Consider the following 14901-nt stretch of genomic DNA (forward strand, 5'->3'; position numbering starts at 1 on the left):
TTTTGATTTTCAATAAAAAAGTTAAAAAATGTATATTTTGTGTTGTATTTTGTAGAAAAATATTTTGGCGACAATTTGATCCCCACTCCCTGTATATATTGATTCTTGATATCTATCATAAACATAATTTGATCTAAGAATTATCAATGTAGTCATATTAATAAAATCTTGCAGAGATTTAATTATTTCTCATTTTATAAACATTTCATGTTAAAACTCCTAGATAACTCTGGTATATTTATGATAAGGTCGTTAGTGCATATCCATGAAGACGTCATAAAGGAAAGATTCTTGTGTCCAATTTCTACACATCTTTAGGAATTAAAACGAAATGCATTCCGTGCTTTGTATTAAGGTTACCTTATGATATCCTACATCTTTAAGCAGGGCCCAAATTTTAACGCCAAGGTCTACATCAGTTTTCTCCAAACCAAGTCTTCTCCTGGATCTGCAGCGTCATGAAAGAATAGCTAGACAGAATACCCTATCACACCAGGAAAAGAACACTCAATTTTTTCATTCTGAAAATGTGAAGTAGTTCCTACTTAGTTTTTAGACTCTTAACTCACCGGAATTGAGCCCCTTAAACTATTTTTCTGGGGTAATGTTGAACGTGGTTTCCAATGAAATTCCCCACAGCACTATAATATCCCTTAGAGCTGGGATATGAATGGCATTCCGATATTTATCCAGTGGGATGGTCAAGATGACAGTGAAACGTTTACAGGGACGCTGCGAAAGTGTTGGGCAAGCTAACCGCGATTTTATAGATTAAATGTCAAATTTACGTTATAATTTTGATTTTTGGGGAAATTTAAAGAAAAAATCATTTACGAAGTAAAGTCACAATAACACTTTTTTTTTTCTTGCAAACGTAAAGATGAATGAATCCCTCTTTATATGGATTACATTAAACTATTAAATAGAAAGCACTCAAAAAGATTTAAATTTGTCAATATTATTATGTCATAATTTATATTAATTTTTTTAAGGAAGGAGATTATACTGATTGAATTAAGTTTAATATTCTTCCTAAGAAAACTTATTAAGATAAATTAAACTTATTAAATAATTAATTATTAAGGATCACTTAAAATGTTCAAAAAAGTTTGAATTAATATTAATTTGGATGAAATAAATTTTGAATAATAGGTACATTAAGAATCATTGAATAAATTTAAAAAAATGCTTAATTCTTCTAATGTAAAATATTGTATAAAAGAACATTTAGATTTGTAAAGTAAACTTGAATAGATGTATAACTATAATTCTGCAAAATATCACCCTCAAATTGTTTCAGTTGGAACAGGAACAGGGTTGCTCATTTTCCAGAGCTCTTATCAGATTTTTTTAATTATTTATGAGGGAGATCTATGTATACAGTGTGAAGATTCAAAAAATTAGAATCCTCTTCGAGCTGTCTAGTTTTATTTTTAATAGTCTGACTATTTTGTACTTGGCATCATTCAAAAGAACTGCCAAAAAGCTACAATATGACATTTGTTTTGTTTTTGTGCGACAAAAAATGTTAGAGCAACAAACAAAACGGTAGAGGGTGTGCGACCTCCTATGCGCACAAGTAGATCTCCGAAAAGAAGATCTTCACAGATAATCCACTGTGACAGACCCTAAAAAATTTGATTGGTTCGTTCTCCTGTTTAGAATAGTGTCGCTGTTCTGAACAGGAGAATAGATTGCTGCTTGGCTGAATCAAGATATCAGATCGAGGGAAACTTCAAGACAAAATATCCAGCTCCGATAATGGTCCTTGAGTCGTGGCGTCAGATGCTTCCCTACTTTTTCAAGACCAACGAGAAAGTTATCACGGCTATCTACTACAAGGTTCTCAGGTATCTTGTCTAGCCATGGTAGAAGAGCATGTTCCTTAGGGAAACCTATGTGTTTACCCAAGATAACACTTCGACACAGATATCCAAGAAGATGCGATATTTCTGCAGGGAGAACATGGCTCCTTCTGGCCGGCATATTTCTTGCCTTCGTATTCACCCAATGTGAACCCTCTGGACTTCGCTATTTTGTGCGTCTTGGAGGGAAAGACGAACAAGACTCTTCACCTGAATGCCGATGCCCTGAAGGTCATGATCACAGAGGAGTGGAACAACTTGTCATTGGACTTCAACAACTCCAGCAGTGCTTTTGTTCGTCCCTGTATTGAAGCCATCATTCAGAATGAATGGGGACATATTGAATAAAAAGTGTAAAAAAATGGTTCAATTTTCAACTTTTGTTACAAAAGTTTGCAATAAAAATGGCACAAAATAAAAATATGTAGATTTGAAAACGGCTTTTAAAATTTTCAAATTTTTGAGTCCTCAACCCGTAAAGTGCTCGAGTTCATGGATGATGGAGAATAATATAGAGAGTTGGTGAAGCAGTTATAAGTATAAGTCCTTGTTGAAGGTTAGATAACGGAGTAACTCCTGCCTAAAGAACGTTTTCAAATGACGTCATTATTTTTAATGTCAGCCATTTTGCTCGGCTAAACAAACAAATCTTATAAGAATAAGAGACCATAATGAGACCAACAAATAAAAGGACTTAACCTTACATTCTATCACAAATGTATCCTCCAATTTTTATTATTTATACATATATCCCTAAAACTTATCATAAATTTGTTATTAGATCGTTATACAATCTTATTACCACATTGTTGATAAAAGTTAACTATTAAAAGGAAAAGAATAAGATATTTTTCTCTAGTTACCCTTCTTTTCACTTCCCTAATCCATCAAAAAAGTAAAAATGTTGATATCATTAGGGAGTTTAAGAACAAATTACTTTGTTTGAATTAAAGTATCACTTTTCATTCTTAGCATCAATTAGTTTTGAATCCAGGCGTAAAGTTTGTTTATTCATTTAGCAATTTGTTGGAGTTTCATCAAAAATTTTTGGGAGTTTGCTCATTTTCTGTAGTAAAAAAATATCAAATATGACGTTTCATTAGATTATCTGCAAGCTGCTAGAAGATGAAGAAAATGCAACCAATATCACTTAGTATTTTACGAGGACATGTGCAGGGAATGACCCAGATATACATCTTCAATTTTACTTAGATCCAACAAGGACCTATGCTTATAATTCTATAACAAATTTTCTATTTTTCCATGCAAATTAAATATCCTAAAAAAAACTCAAAAATGCAAATAAGTATGGCTGAAGTAGGAGGTATTCTGGTAAATACATAGAAAGGGAGCGGGGATCAAATTGTCGCCAAAATATTTTTCTACAAAAAACAACACAAAATATACATTGTTCAACTTTTTAATTGAAAATCAAAACTATGACGAGCATATAGGTATAAAGTAGCCATTCATTTGATATAATCACCGTTCGCATAAATAACGGCCTCTGAACCGGCTGCAGGCTCTTCTCACCATCTTATTATCCATGTTGCCGAATACCTCCTTGATGGAGTCCATCAGGCTGGCCTTGGTGCTATGGGGATGTCTGTTGGTATTTTTCTCGACATAACCCCAAACAAAATAGTCCAAAAGATTAAGGTCGGGAGAGTTAGGAGGCAACAAATCCTTGGTTACTACGTCATAACAGTTCTCGGTTAACCACTGCATGGAGATTTTGGACACATGGCAGGGTGTTGAGTCCTGTTGCCACACCCATGGCATGTCTCCGACCATCGCCATGACCTTCATGGACCTGGTAGGGTAATCTTCAACCATCTTCTTCACCTTGTCGACAAAGTCGGTGTCCCTGACCTTCCTCTGGGCGCCCTCCTCCTTGGGTGCCCTCTTTATGGTAGCACCAACATCCCAGGTGTCCTCTAGCTTCTTACGGATACGCTGAACAGTCCGTAAAGGAATATTTACTTTTTTTTTATTATTTTCTTTATTACTTTTCTTTAAAGAACGACATTCTCTAAAGCAATAAATTATAACATTGTCCGAATATAACATGGATCTTTCCCAAATATATAATGAATATTTATTATTCTTTCAGAAGAAGGAGGAGCAAGGAGGGCTATTTCTTTGCTCTCCTTCTCAAAATTAGTATAATGATTTAGTATTTGTGCAAAATTTAAGGTATCCCCCCGAAACATCTTCATCGTCTACGCCTCTGTACATGGTGCTTGATAAAAAATTTCAATGCAATATTAAACCTTTCATAACTTTTTGATAAATCAATTTATTTCGAAGAAACTTTCCAAAATTGAACATACGAGAAATATACGAATGAAATTTTAATTAAAAACAAATCTAGAGGTTTGTGGCTCGGCGTTCCCCAAGATTTTAATTAATGCTATTTTGTAATCTATATTTTTATTCTAAAATATATCATATTTCTATAATGATTTTTTTTATAAACTCTCAATGACAAATTTCTTAAAGAATTAAAATTTAATCAAATGAAATATTAAATATCCTTAATATATACAGTGGATTACCAATCATGGAACTTCTATTTACCGAACAGTAATGTTACGTTCAAAAACTCATTTGTCTTACTCCATCTTCTTTTTTCTTCTCTAAACCATGTAATCTCTTTTAAAAAGAAAGTGTGCTAAGAAAAGTACGAGAATAATTCTTTAAATTTTACGGTCTTTATTTTTTGATTGATGATCATCTTTAAAAAATGATGATTAAGGACTGCCATGACTTTGAAGGCCAAGAAATTATTACCAGAGCCGTCTCTGAAGAAGCTACATGAAAAGTTTCAGTAAAATCCATTCTTTAGCTTGGTGGATAATCCCGAACTCACACAAAGACATTCCCATTTACTGTATATGTAGATATCCTTCTGACTCATTTGTAGCTTCTAGACGGTGTCGGAAACTACAAACAGCCTTGGCAACAGACGTGTATGTGTTATTACAGTTTTAAATTAGATTATTTGCAAATTATACAAAAAATCCACATTATACAAACAATATTTTCGAAGCAATAACGGTAGCAGAGTTGAAATTTGTCGAGTTACACGTGAGCATGCATTTAAAAAATATATATGCGGGCCTGCTTCGCCAATTTGCAAAAGTTAAACTCCCAGTCTCAAAAGTGGAGTCAAACATGGCGTAGCTACAACTTATATAAAATAATTGATTTATATAATGCTAAATTAATTATTATAAAGTATTATGTGTGGTTACAGGCATATAACTGAAAAAGTGTTAAGGGAAGAAGAAACATGGTTGTAGCTGTTGTTTGATCATAGCTATATTAATGCCCAAAAGAGGTATGGCAAACAATTAGGAGGAGGACTTGTTCTTTTCTCAAATAATTTTACTAAAATTTACATCAAGATTTTTACAAACATTGTGGCAAAATTACATTTATAATTTATCAATAGGAGACCCAATATTACAATGGTACTACTTGGTCTCCTGTTGATAAATTTTTATTCTTCGGTTCAGATCTATCAAATGATTTAATTATAAATTTCTCTAGTGAATGGGCAGCTGCTCTTAGAATAATATGGACTAAAATACCTTCGTTTGACACTAATATTATTCGCCAACATTCTAACAAGGAACTTTTTTTTTGAGAATTTGGATGCTCCAGTAGAGTTGGAAAATATTGCAATTCGGGATGACTTTCTAACACTCCATTTCTGAATAGTAACTTTGTCTTCTATACTGGAAGAGTTATCTTCCCTCTGCGTAGATTGTCGAACTTACCCCTGGTGCCGTGATGTTTAAAATTTGACTTTAGAATTACTGAATCTGTTAATGCAAAAAAACTTCTGAGAGTTATAGTTAAGCTTTGGACCTTCAACGTTCGTGGGATAAAATAATTATGACTCTTTGAGGGGAAAAATGTACATCCCAGTTTCAGATATCTACTGACATAATAAAATCATTATTACCGTCCAAAGATTATGGTTGAATATAAAATACTGTTATACACGCTTTTTTTGACTACCCTCCGTTGAAAGTAGTTTGGGATTTTATTTTACATAGCTATATAAGAAATTTTGAACCAAATTTTGCAAAGGCACTTTTTCTGTTCGGTATTCCTACTCACCAGTACTGCTTTTGGTAACTATAAAGATTTTATTGCTCAACCTATTACAGAGGATAAAGTGATTGAGGGGAGGGATCTGAGGGTAGGTACAAACCATATTTTTTATAATGCAATTTACTTTTTTGCTTCTTACGTAAAGATCTTGATCTTGGCATGGTCTGATTGGTAGCGTCCATGTGCATGCAGAAATATCGAAAAGTTTTTCCAGTTTTTCCTCGAAATTATATTTTTGAATAGTCGACAGTACCCCTGGTAAGTGTACCCCGATTGGAGAACAACTGATCTAAAGTTAGCATCGAGTTGTTATTTATTTTTTAAACTTCTTGTCTTTAAAAATAGACGTTTTGAGAATCGAGTTGTTTTTTAATATAGTAGGGATTGAGGATGACTCTCGTCGTAATCCTTTGATATTCCTCAAATGGTGAGTCCATAAGGAAACGGAAAAAGTAGATTTTTTTGATTAACACATCGAAATTTTACTATCTAGGCAAATGACCTAATTCTAAAATCGACCTACCGAAATGTAAAAATATTAAAAATATTTGACGTCATAATGTATATTCTGAGAAGCTAAAAGGGTTGCCTGATTGCCTTTTTCGAAGCAGTTTGGTCTTCAAAAATTAGATTTAGTTTTTTTCATATTTGGCGTAAAGTTGAAATAAGATTGTATTTCATGTTTTTGTTTTATGTAGCCATTTCTCTTGAAATTTCATTTAACTGGTTCTGAGACCCTTAAAATATTTAAAGTGGCAATATGTCCAATTAACAGGTTGGACATCCTTGTTCTAAACTATAGCTAAAAATTTTGATTGTCCATAGGCATCCAATAAATTTGAGCCCAAACCTTAGCATTGATTAGAAAATGTTCAGAAAAAATTAGGCTGTATATATATATGAAAAAGAAAAAAATGGTGATTTTTACCTTGCCTTGATTTTTATTTAATATTGTTTTTTATGTTTAATCAGAACACTTTTACGTTCCTTTAAAAAGAAATTATATTCTGACGTAATAATATTTTTTACTTTTATTAATTCTATATTTTGTAAAGTCAATCATTATAGCCTTTAATTAAAAAAAAAAAAAATTTGCAGGGTACTTTAAAATTAGATACATTGTTAAGGACTAATAAGTTGGATTTTAACAATTGTAATTGTGATAGGAAATATCGTTGGAATCCTTTTTATAGTTTTTCAAGAAATCGTAATTTTATAAGACTCGCTATGATTGAAACAAATATGAGAGACATTTATTTGGATTACTATTTTTCCTACAAAAACTTTTGGAATCATAATAAGTTATAGCATTATAAATTTCAACACAAGTTAATGGTTAATTATTAATATAAAAATCAGAAACAATACTTTACCTATAATGTTCATGAACAGATGATTCCTTAATTTTTGCATATATTTTTGCATTGTAATATATCAATGTAGAAAATGGTACAATCCCTGTAAGAATAAGCTCTTGCCAAATCGTGCTGAAAAAAATAACAAACTGTAAGAATGGCATGGCAGAGTCATTTTGAAAACATTTCAGTATCCTCCTAATTATTATTAATATATTACATAGTATAAAGTTAGTATTATAAATATTTTGTCGTTGGTCATAACATGATCGATGATCTCAAGAATGTTATACACATCGCCATCTTAATAGGGCCTCTTTTTGTATCTCCCTCACCTTACAAAGAACCACTTTTGATATTATTATTTCGGTTCATAAGGAGACATTCACAAACCTTGTTGTCTTTTAGGGGTGGATATTTTCTATATTGCTAGTAAAACCTTGTGAAATATTAAATATTAAACTTATTTGAACTTTTTTGGGAACAATGCTCAGAACGATCTAAATAAAATCATATTACTATTTTTTTTTGAAAGATATAAAGTTTCCAATGAAAGTATTTGAAGTTATATTTAGTAATTTCAAAGATGGGAGGCCAGACATTTTGAACGTATTGTACAGAGGAAGGACTCAAAAATTAGATTTCTCTTCGAGGCCGTCTATCTCCAGTTTTAAAAGTCTAACAATTTTGTACTTAGCCTCATTCAAAAGAGCGGACAAAAAGCTACAAATTGATGTTTTGTGTGTTTTTGGGCGATCAAAAATGCCCGAGCAACAAGGAAAATGTCAGAAGGTGTGCCATCTACTCCGAGCACAAGTCCACAAGTGGATGCTGTTCTGAACATGGAAAATATCCCTTCTTGGCTGAATCAAGAGCTCAGGTCGAGAGAACTTCAGGACTTAACATCAAGTTCAGTTAATAGACCTCAGCGCCGTACCGTCCGACGACAGCAAAATGTATCCCTACTTCTTCAATGCCAACGGGAAAGTCTACTACAAGGTCCTCAGGTACCATGTCTTGTCATGGTTGAAGAGCACGTTCTCCAGGGGCAACGTAGACACGGCGCACACGTTCAAGAAGGTGCAGAATTTCTGCAAGGATAACATGGCTGCCCTCTGATCCGCAGACTTCTAGCAATTTGTCCTCCTCCGACATGAATCACCCGGACTTCGCTCTTTGATGCATGTTTTAGGCAAGTAAAAAAGAATTCTTATCGGAATGTCGATGCCCTAAGGCTATAATGAAAGAGGAGTGGAACAACTTGTCCTGGACTACATCAAGGCCAGCTGTGCTTCTGTTCGTCCCCGTATTGAAGCTTTTATTCAGAATGGAGGGTAACATATTGCATAAATGTGTAGAAAATTGTTGTACTAACAAACTTTTGCCTCAAAAGTTTGCCTTAAAAATGGCATAAAATATCAATATGGAGAAGTAAAAACGGGTTTTAAAATGTTCTAATTTTTGAATTTGCACCCTGTAATGATATTTTTTTTATTTTTAATAAATATTTTACAGTACATTTTAGTAAAGTAACATGCAAATATATGTACAAATTTTGAGCCTCATAAATCTCTAATTTAATTTGAAAAAATCAAAAAGAGGTTTTATCATTTTTTTTATTGTTTGGACAACAGTTAAAAAATCCCCTAGGTAATTTTTTCCTGGTATCCCTTTTTTATGTTAATACTTAATAGTTAAGTAATACATAGAAAATATATGTACAAATTTTTGAGATTTTATAATCATTTTTGTTTTTTTCTTTAAAAAATATCATTTACATAGAAGGAGGTGTTCAAATTCAGCAAAATATTTAAACCCTATGTCTGAATGGTTTAAAAAATAAAATACACCTTTACTTTTATTTAAAAAAACGTCATTTCATAAATATAGTAAAAATAACCGCTTGAAAAATTTATATTTTTTTATTTTCTATATAAAAGGTAAAGATAGGGCTCCGAATTTTTTTTTGATTTTTTTTTTTTTTTGGGGGGTTGTAACAAAAAAGAAAGGGAGTTCTTTCGGTAGGAAGGCTAAAGAGAAAAGTATCTCATAAGTCCATATGAGGGATGGGGTAGGATTTATTAGCAAAAAAAAAATATGAAGGACCGAAGGTTCTAGATAAACGGGTAAAGAGCTGTGGACCTCTTTCTCCTCAAATTTGAGCCCACTTGACTTTGCTGTGGGAGGCACTTGGGAGAGGAAAACCAACAAAACTCCACAAACAAAGATGAACTCACTTTGGTCCACCATAATGACTGCGTGGGACAACATGTCTGAGGAGTTTGTCATCAACTCCTGCAAGGCCTTCCAGCGACGTGTAAAGTCTATGATTGACGCTGAAGGTGGGGGTTTTTGAGTGACCAAGTATACAAAGGCTTGTTTACAAATTTCGTACAGTTATTATATATATTTATATATTTGTTTTTTTAATATTGAAAATAAAAAAAATATTTAGTTAATAAACAAAACCTCTCAAATCTGTGTTTTTCTCCCCAATACTTAAACTCTTGTTCCTTTGTTAAATTAGCTTATAGGGATCTCAGCAACATCATTTATTCTTTTTAATGAAGGCTTTTCTTACGATTAGTATTGTGCCTGGTTTCTCCTTTCTTCCTTTTACTAGGAAATTATTTAAATTTATTTTTAAATTTTATAATTAAGGATTTTTCCTCCTCCAATGAAGAAGATGAATACTTCTTAGAAAACTTAATTTATCCATCATAATAAGTACATTATTGCTTATAGTAACATGAATGGGACTGAACACTGCACATATGTGCCTATATTTCGTAGGGTGGACAGATAATAGTATTATGATTTTACGGTGGTACATTATTCAGGGGAATCCAGCCGGTGGGCTGGAGGGACTGTAGCTGCACCCCACCCCCCAAAAAAAAAAAAAAATGAGGATTTTTATTTCTAGAAAAAAAATATATAATTTGCTTTCCAAAAACTTTAATTTTGGGGGGATTTTTGGTTATGTTTTTTTGCACAAAATTTAACATTTTATAATTTTTTATGGACAGTTGTCTTAAATTTGTTCAAATAGGATAATTTGAAACGGATTTATTACGGAAAAACAACGAATTTTAAGACCTTTACAAAATTGCTAGTTACTAATTATTTAACCAACTAATAGTACATTATTTTTCACAAAAATAGTTTCTCCAGAACCTTTCAATGAAAATTTATTTAAAGATAAACAAAAGAATGAAAAAAGATCAGTTTATTCACGGTACGGAGAATATGAGACGTCATCAATCTGATATAACTGTGTAAAACAAAACTATACACATGATACAAGAACATAAAACTGGTCATTGGTGAAAAATTAACTAAAATAAAAATTGATTGGTATTGTACTTCTATAAAATAATCTTAACATAATTTGGTTTCGTAAAATGTTTATATAAAGGTAAAAAAATGGCATTAAAGAAACTCGTATGATGCTGCTTTTAGCGTTTGACTATTAATAGTTGGGTATTCCATAAATACCTTTATTAAATTGTGTTCATTGAGCCTTAAGTCCTATAGTTGTAGGTTAACAATAGGTTCTATCCCTTTCTGCCTCCATATTTAACAATGGGTTTTATTATAGAACATACTTCTCAGGAAATGGTTCACGCTTGGAATGACAAACATGTTCCAACGTTTAATTCGCTGTATGCTGTTGAGTCTATCTATGCTAATTTCTTGAATTGAACAATCTATTTTTTTATCTAGTCTGTCTAAATTTTCAATATTTGTATCTCTAAATACAAATTGGATTCCCCAATAGGATGGCTTTCTTACATATTTTGAACGACTTGATGAGGTATAGTCGTCATATTTATAATAAATTTAGACTAAATGGATCCCCTAGTCTCACACCCCTTCCCAATCTTATTTTAAACACACCTTTTATATCGATAATGGACTTACACCTTGTAGATCTGAGCAAAATACCACAAGAAGTTTTTTTTTTAATTTTTCTAAGATGAAAAAATATTCTTTTCGAGTTGAAAGCCTTCTGGAAATCCAAACATATCAGCGGCATTTTATCTTTATTTTTATTTATTTTTGCCTTTAGCAAAATCGATCGCAAAGACATTTTTAAATCATCTATTTGCTGTCTTGAACCAACCAAAATTGTATTAGCTAGAATCTTCCTCCTCTCATCAGCTATATTTGAATCTGGTGAATATTTGATTTACTTTTTCGCCTATGTGCCTCACACGGTGGATTGCATTATTCTTCACCAAGGAAAATATAACCGAGGTGCCTCTATTTCACCATTATAAAAATTTAATGCACCATTGTGTCAGAAATTTTATCAAAACCTTTTACACCCAGAGTAAAATCAAAAAAAGATACTTTATCCAATGGTAAATAAGTGTCAAACGAAGACAAAGGAGGTCTCAAGTATTTTTGAGCTTTTGATTTCCTAAAAAGGTGAAAAGATAAAGCATAAATAAAAAACTGGAAATCTATAAAATTGTTAGAAACATAATATAAAATATATTTATGTCATGACGTAGCTCAATGGACAACCCGCTCAGGAGATATTATAGATTGAGGAGGGAAGAGCTGCCTTTTTCGATGATTGTGAGTTTCTCTAAAGAAAAATACTGGTGAATTTATAACATCTCTTGGATTCAAAAAAGGTGAAGATAAACTTAGAATAATCCTTCCTTGGTATTTATGATCAAAAATTCAATTCTGAAGTACACTTAAACCAATTACGACACAAAGGAGTCCATTTAATATCGCTAATATTAGGATGAGGATAATCTTTGCAAAAAAATGATTTAAACAACAAGTTTGTTAGTGCAGCATTGAAGAATGGGAAGGTACCTCTTTATCTCAAGACGATTTGGGATCAAAGAAAATTTATTTAAAATATGGGATATTGGTCTTCTTAACTAGGAGGCTTTTTAATTACGCTGACATGGTGGGAATTGCATTGAAGAGAATGTATTACATATTCTAGTACTTTAGTACTCTAGAAGACATCATCAGGAACATTGAGAGGGGTGTGAGAGAGAAGATTGGAGGAAAACTTGAGCTTAGATACGGCTTCAAAGAAACCAACGAAAAACTCCGTTTGGTATCGAATGAATGAATAGACCTTAGAAAGACTGTTGTATTTCAAATGTGATAAATTATTACTATGAAAGGAATGAAATAATTTCTAGGAAGAGGGATTACAATGCATTAAGAAAATTTGTAGTGTATTATATGTAATGTAGGTTATGAAATGATTATTTTACTATTTTTCAATGTAAGGAATTATTAAATGTTGGTGTTGTGTAAAATGTAAGATCTCGTTTTCATAAAAGATTCTGTTAATCTCATGCCTCTCTCTCAAACAATCGACCTGAGATTACACAATATTTAATAGTGAATAAAATAAATGATATAGAGTTAGGTAGTTTAGTCGATAATGCTTTCCTCAGAAATTCCATGAAATATGGATTGAGAAATGAGATTTTGAGAAGAATCAACATCAACCCATTAAGAGAGTGGAAACGCCTCGAATGAGGTAGGTTACAAACCTAGAGGGTGCCACAATCAAATTATCATACTTACTTTTAGAGGTTTTTTTTCTTTTTTTTTTTTTTTTTAAATAATTAAATTATCCATTTCTTATATTTCAAATTACTCTGTATAATTTAATTATTTTTTTTTTAGCTTACTATTTTTCATAAGCCAACCTACAACTCCGTCATACTTGCAAAATTCTGTTTTCTAAGTACAAATTTAGTAGGCTACAAGATATAGAAAAAAGATTTCTATTTAAAACAACGTACAAATGTCAGCTACAACTTGCTGTAAAAAAAAGTTTTCATAACAACTCGCCTAATACATTCAAAGTTGCCTTTTTAAAATTTGTGTTTTAAAAAAGGTTAAGTTTTCTCAACTTACAGACATTTCCGTTAAATTATAGCCATAATCCAGAGATCTGTCTAATAACAGTCAAAAAAAATTTTAAAAATATTTCTGCTGACATCAAAATTATAGGACTGGAAAAATTTAAATATTAACAACATATTCAGTTTGTTACCTACAATACATAGAGAATACATTTGTCTATGGCTATGAATAAATTGTTCTGTCATCCTCAGCTAAGTGTAAGGAAAATGTCATTTGAATATCTCTAATACATTCAAAATTCACATTTTAAAATTTGTGCTATAAAAAAACTTCCAGACATATCCAATCAACTACTGGCGGAATTAGGTAAACTGTAGACTTTTATCTATCAAGTGGCCTAATTTCATACAATTAAATCCCCTGATATAGCCATTATTGGACTGGTAAAATTTAGTTTCCTAATCAGATTTCAGATTACATCTCAAACAATGTTCCGATTCCTGTATTATTTTTCTGGTGCATTGTATTAAATTGATCAAAATCGGATAAAAAATGAGTGAACGTGAATCAAAAAGGCAAAGAGTTAAGAATCTTCTCGACGCAGATGTTGATCCAAAAAGAATCACAAACATTGTCGGTGTGACCTTGAGGCAGTCCAGAAAATCAGGATGGCCAAGAAGAATAGGTGTTCAATCGTAAACAAGTGAGTGTTTTGTAGTGTAGGGTTTCTTTATATATATATATAAGACAACACTGGATTGTGATTGGAGGAACATTGGAAGGTATTCTCTTCACTCATATTGCATTAGCGAGCATTTATCAGTGTGTATTGAGACTCCCGTGTATAACAATAGAATATAGTTATCTGATAGAAAATATTACAGTCCACTTATTATTAATTAATCAACGTTCCTCCCAAACGAGAAAAGGGGAAGTAGAGCAGTCGAAGGTGCTCTAACAATAGGAAATGAGCAAAAAGTGTTTTTTGAAGTGTGTTTGTGTGTGAAATTTTTTAAGTAATCATTTAAAATTGTAATTACCAACTGTATTTTATATATTTATAATTTGAATTATAGCCTTCTGATTGTATAAAAGTTTTGTGTTAGAGAACTATAAATATAAAAATAAACGTTGACAGATGGGCTTGAGTAAAGGATGTGGCATCTGCCTATATAAACATAAAATTCAAAAGAAAAAGGGATTTTTTGAGGAGGTGTGAAAAGAATATTCGATTTTTGGCTTATAAAAGTCCAACAACTCCGTGCTTATCCAACAAATAATGTACATTTTAAGGTACCAACAAATTTCCACACTCAATATACAACGGAGGAACCAATTTAAAGTCCATGATTAAGTTATTTTTGATTTTTTGTAACGTAATTACTTTAATATTTCAAACTCCTTTGTTTTGTGTTATATATTTTAATTTTTTAAAGTGTTTTTCGACTAACCTTTAATGATTTTATATGTGCACATGTGAATTTGGGATAAAGAAATAGAAAATAAAATTAAAATAGGAACTCAAAAACCAACTTTGGCATGAAATAAGGGAAAGTATTAGATTGAAAGTAAAACCACCACTAAAACATATAACAATAATATTTTTTATAGCACAACTTGCTTTTGAAACAACTATGATTGTCGTTTGAAAAGTCCGTGCAAAGTCCAAGAGATAGCAATATTGGCACATATCAGGATTATTT

The 14901-nt window shown here is 31.7% G+C and overlaps 1 protein-coding gene across 1 annotated transcript in view; it reads right to left on the reverse strand.

Annotated features, from left to right (window-relative positions):
- The window catches only part of LOC121121660 (uncharacterized), an 80023-nt gene that overhangs the window by 5057 nt on the left and 60065 nt on the right, over positions 1 to 14901 (reverse strand). The window contains exon 5 of the mRNA XM_040716626.2: positions 7364 to 7477. Within this exon, the coding sequence (XP_040572560.2) occupies positions 7364 to 7477 (114 nt within the window). The remainder of the gene's footprint in view (positions 1 to 7363; positions 7478 to 14901) is intronic.

Source organism: Lepeophtheirus salmonis, chromosome 7 (assembly GCF_016086655.4).
Source record: "Lepeophtheirus salmonis chromosome 7, UVic_Lsal_1.4, whole genome shotgun sequence".
In the NCBI taxonomy this organism is placed as follows: Eukaryota; Metazoa; Arthropoda; class Copepoda; order Siphonostomatoida; family Caligidae; genus Lepeophtheirus; species Lepeophtheirus salmonis.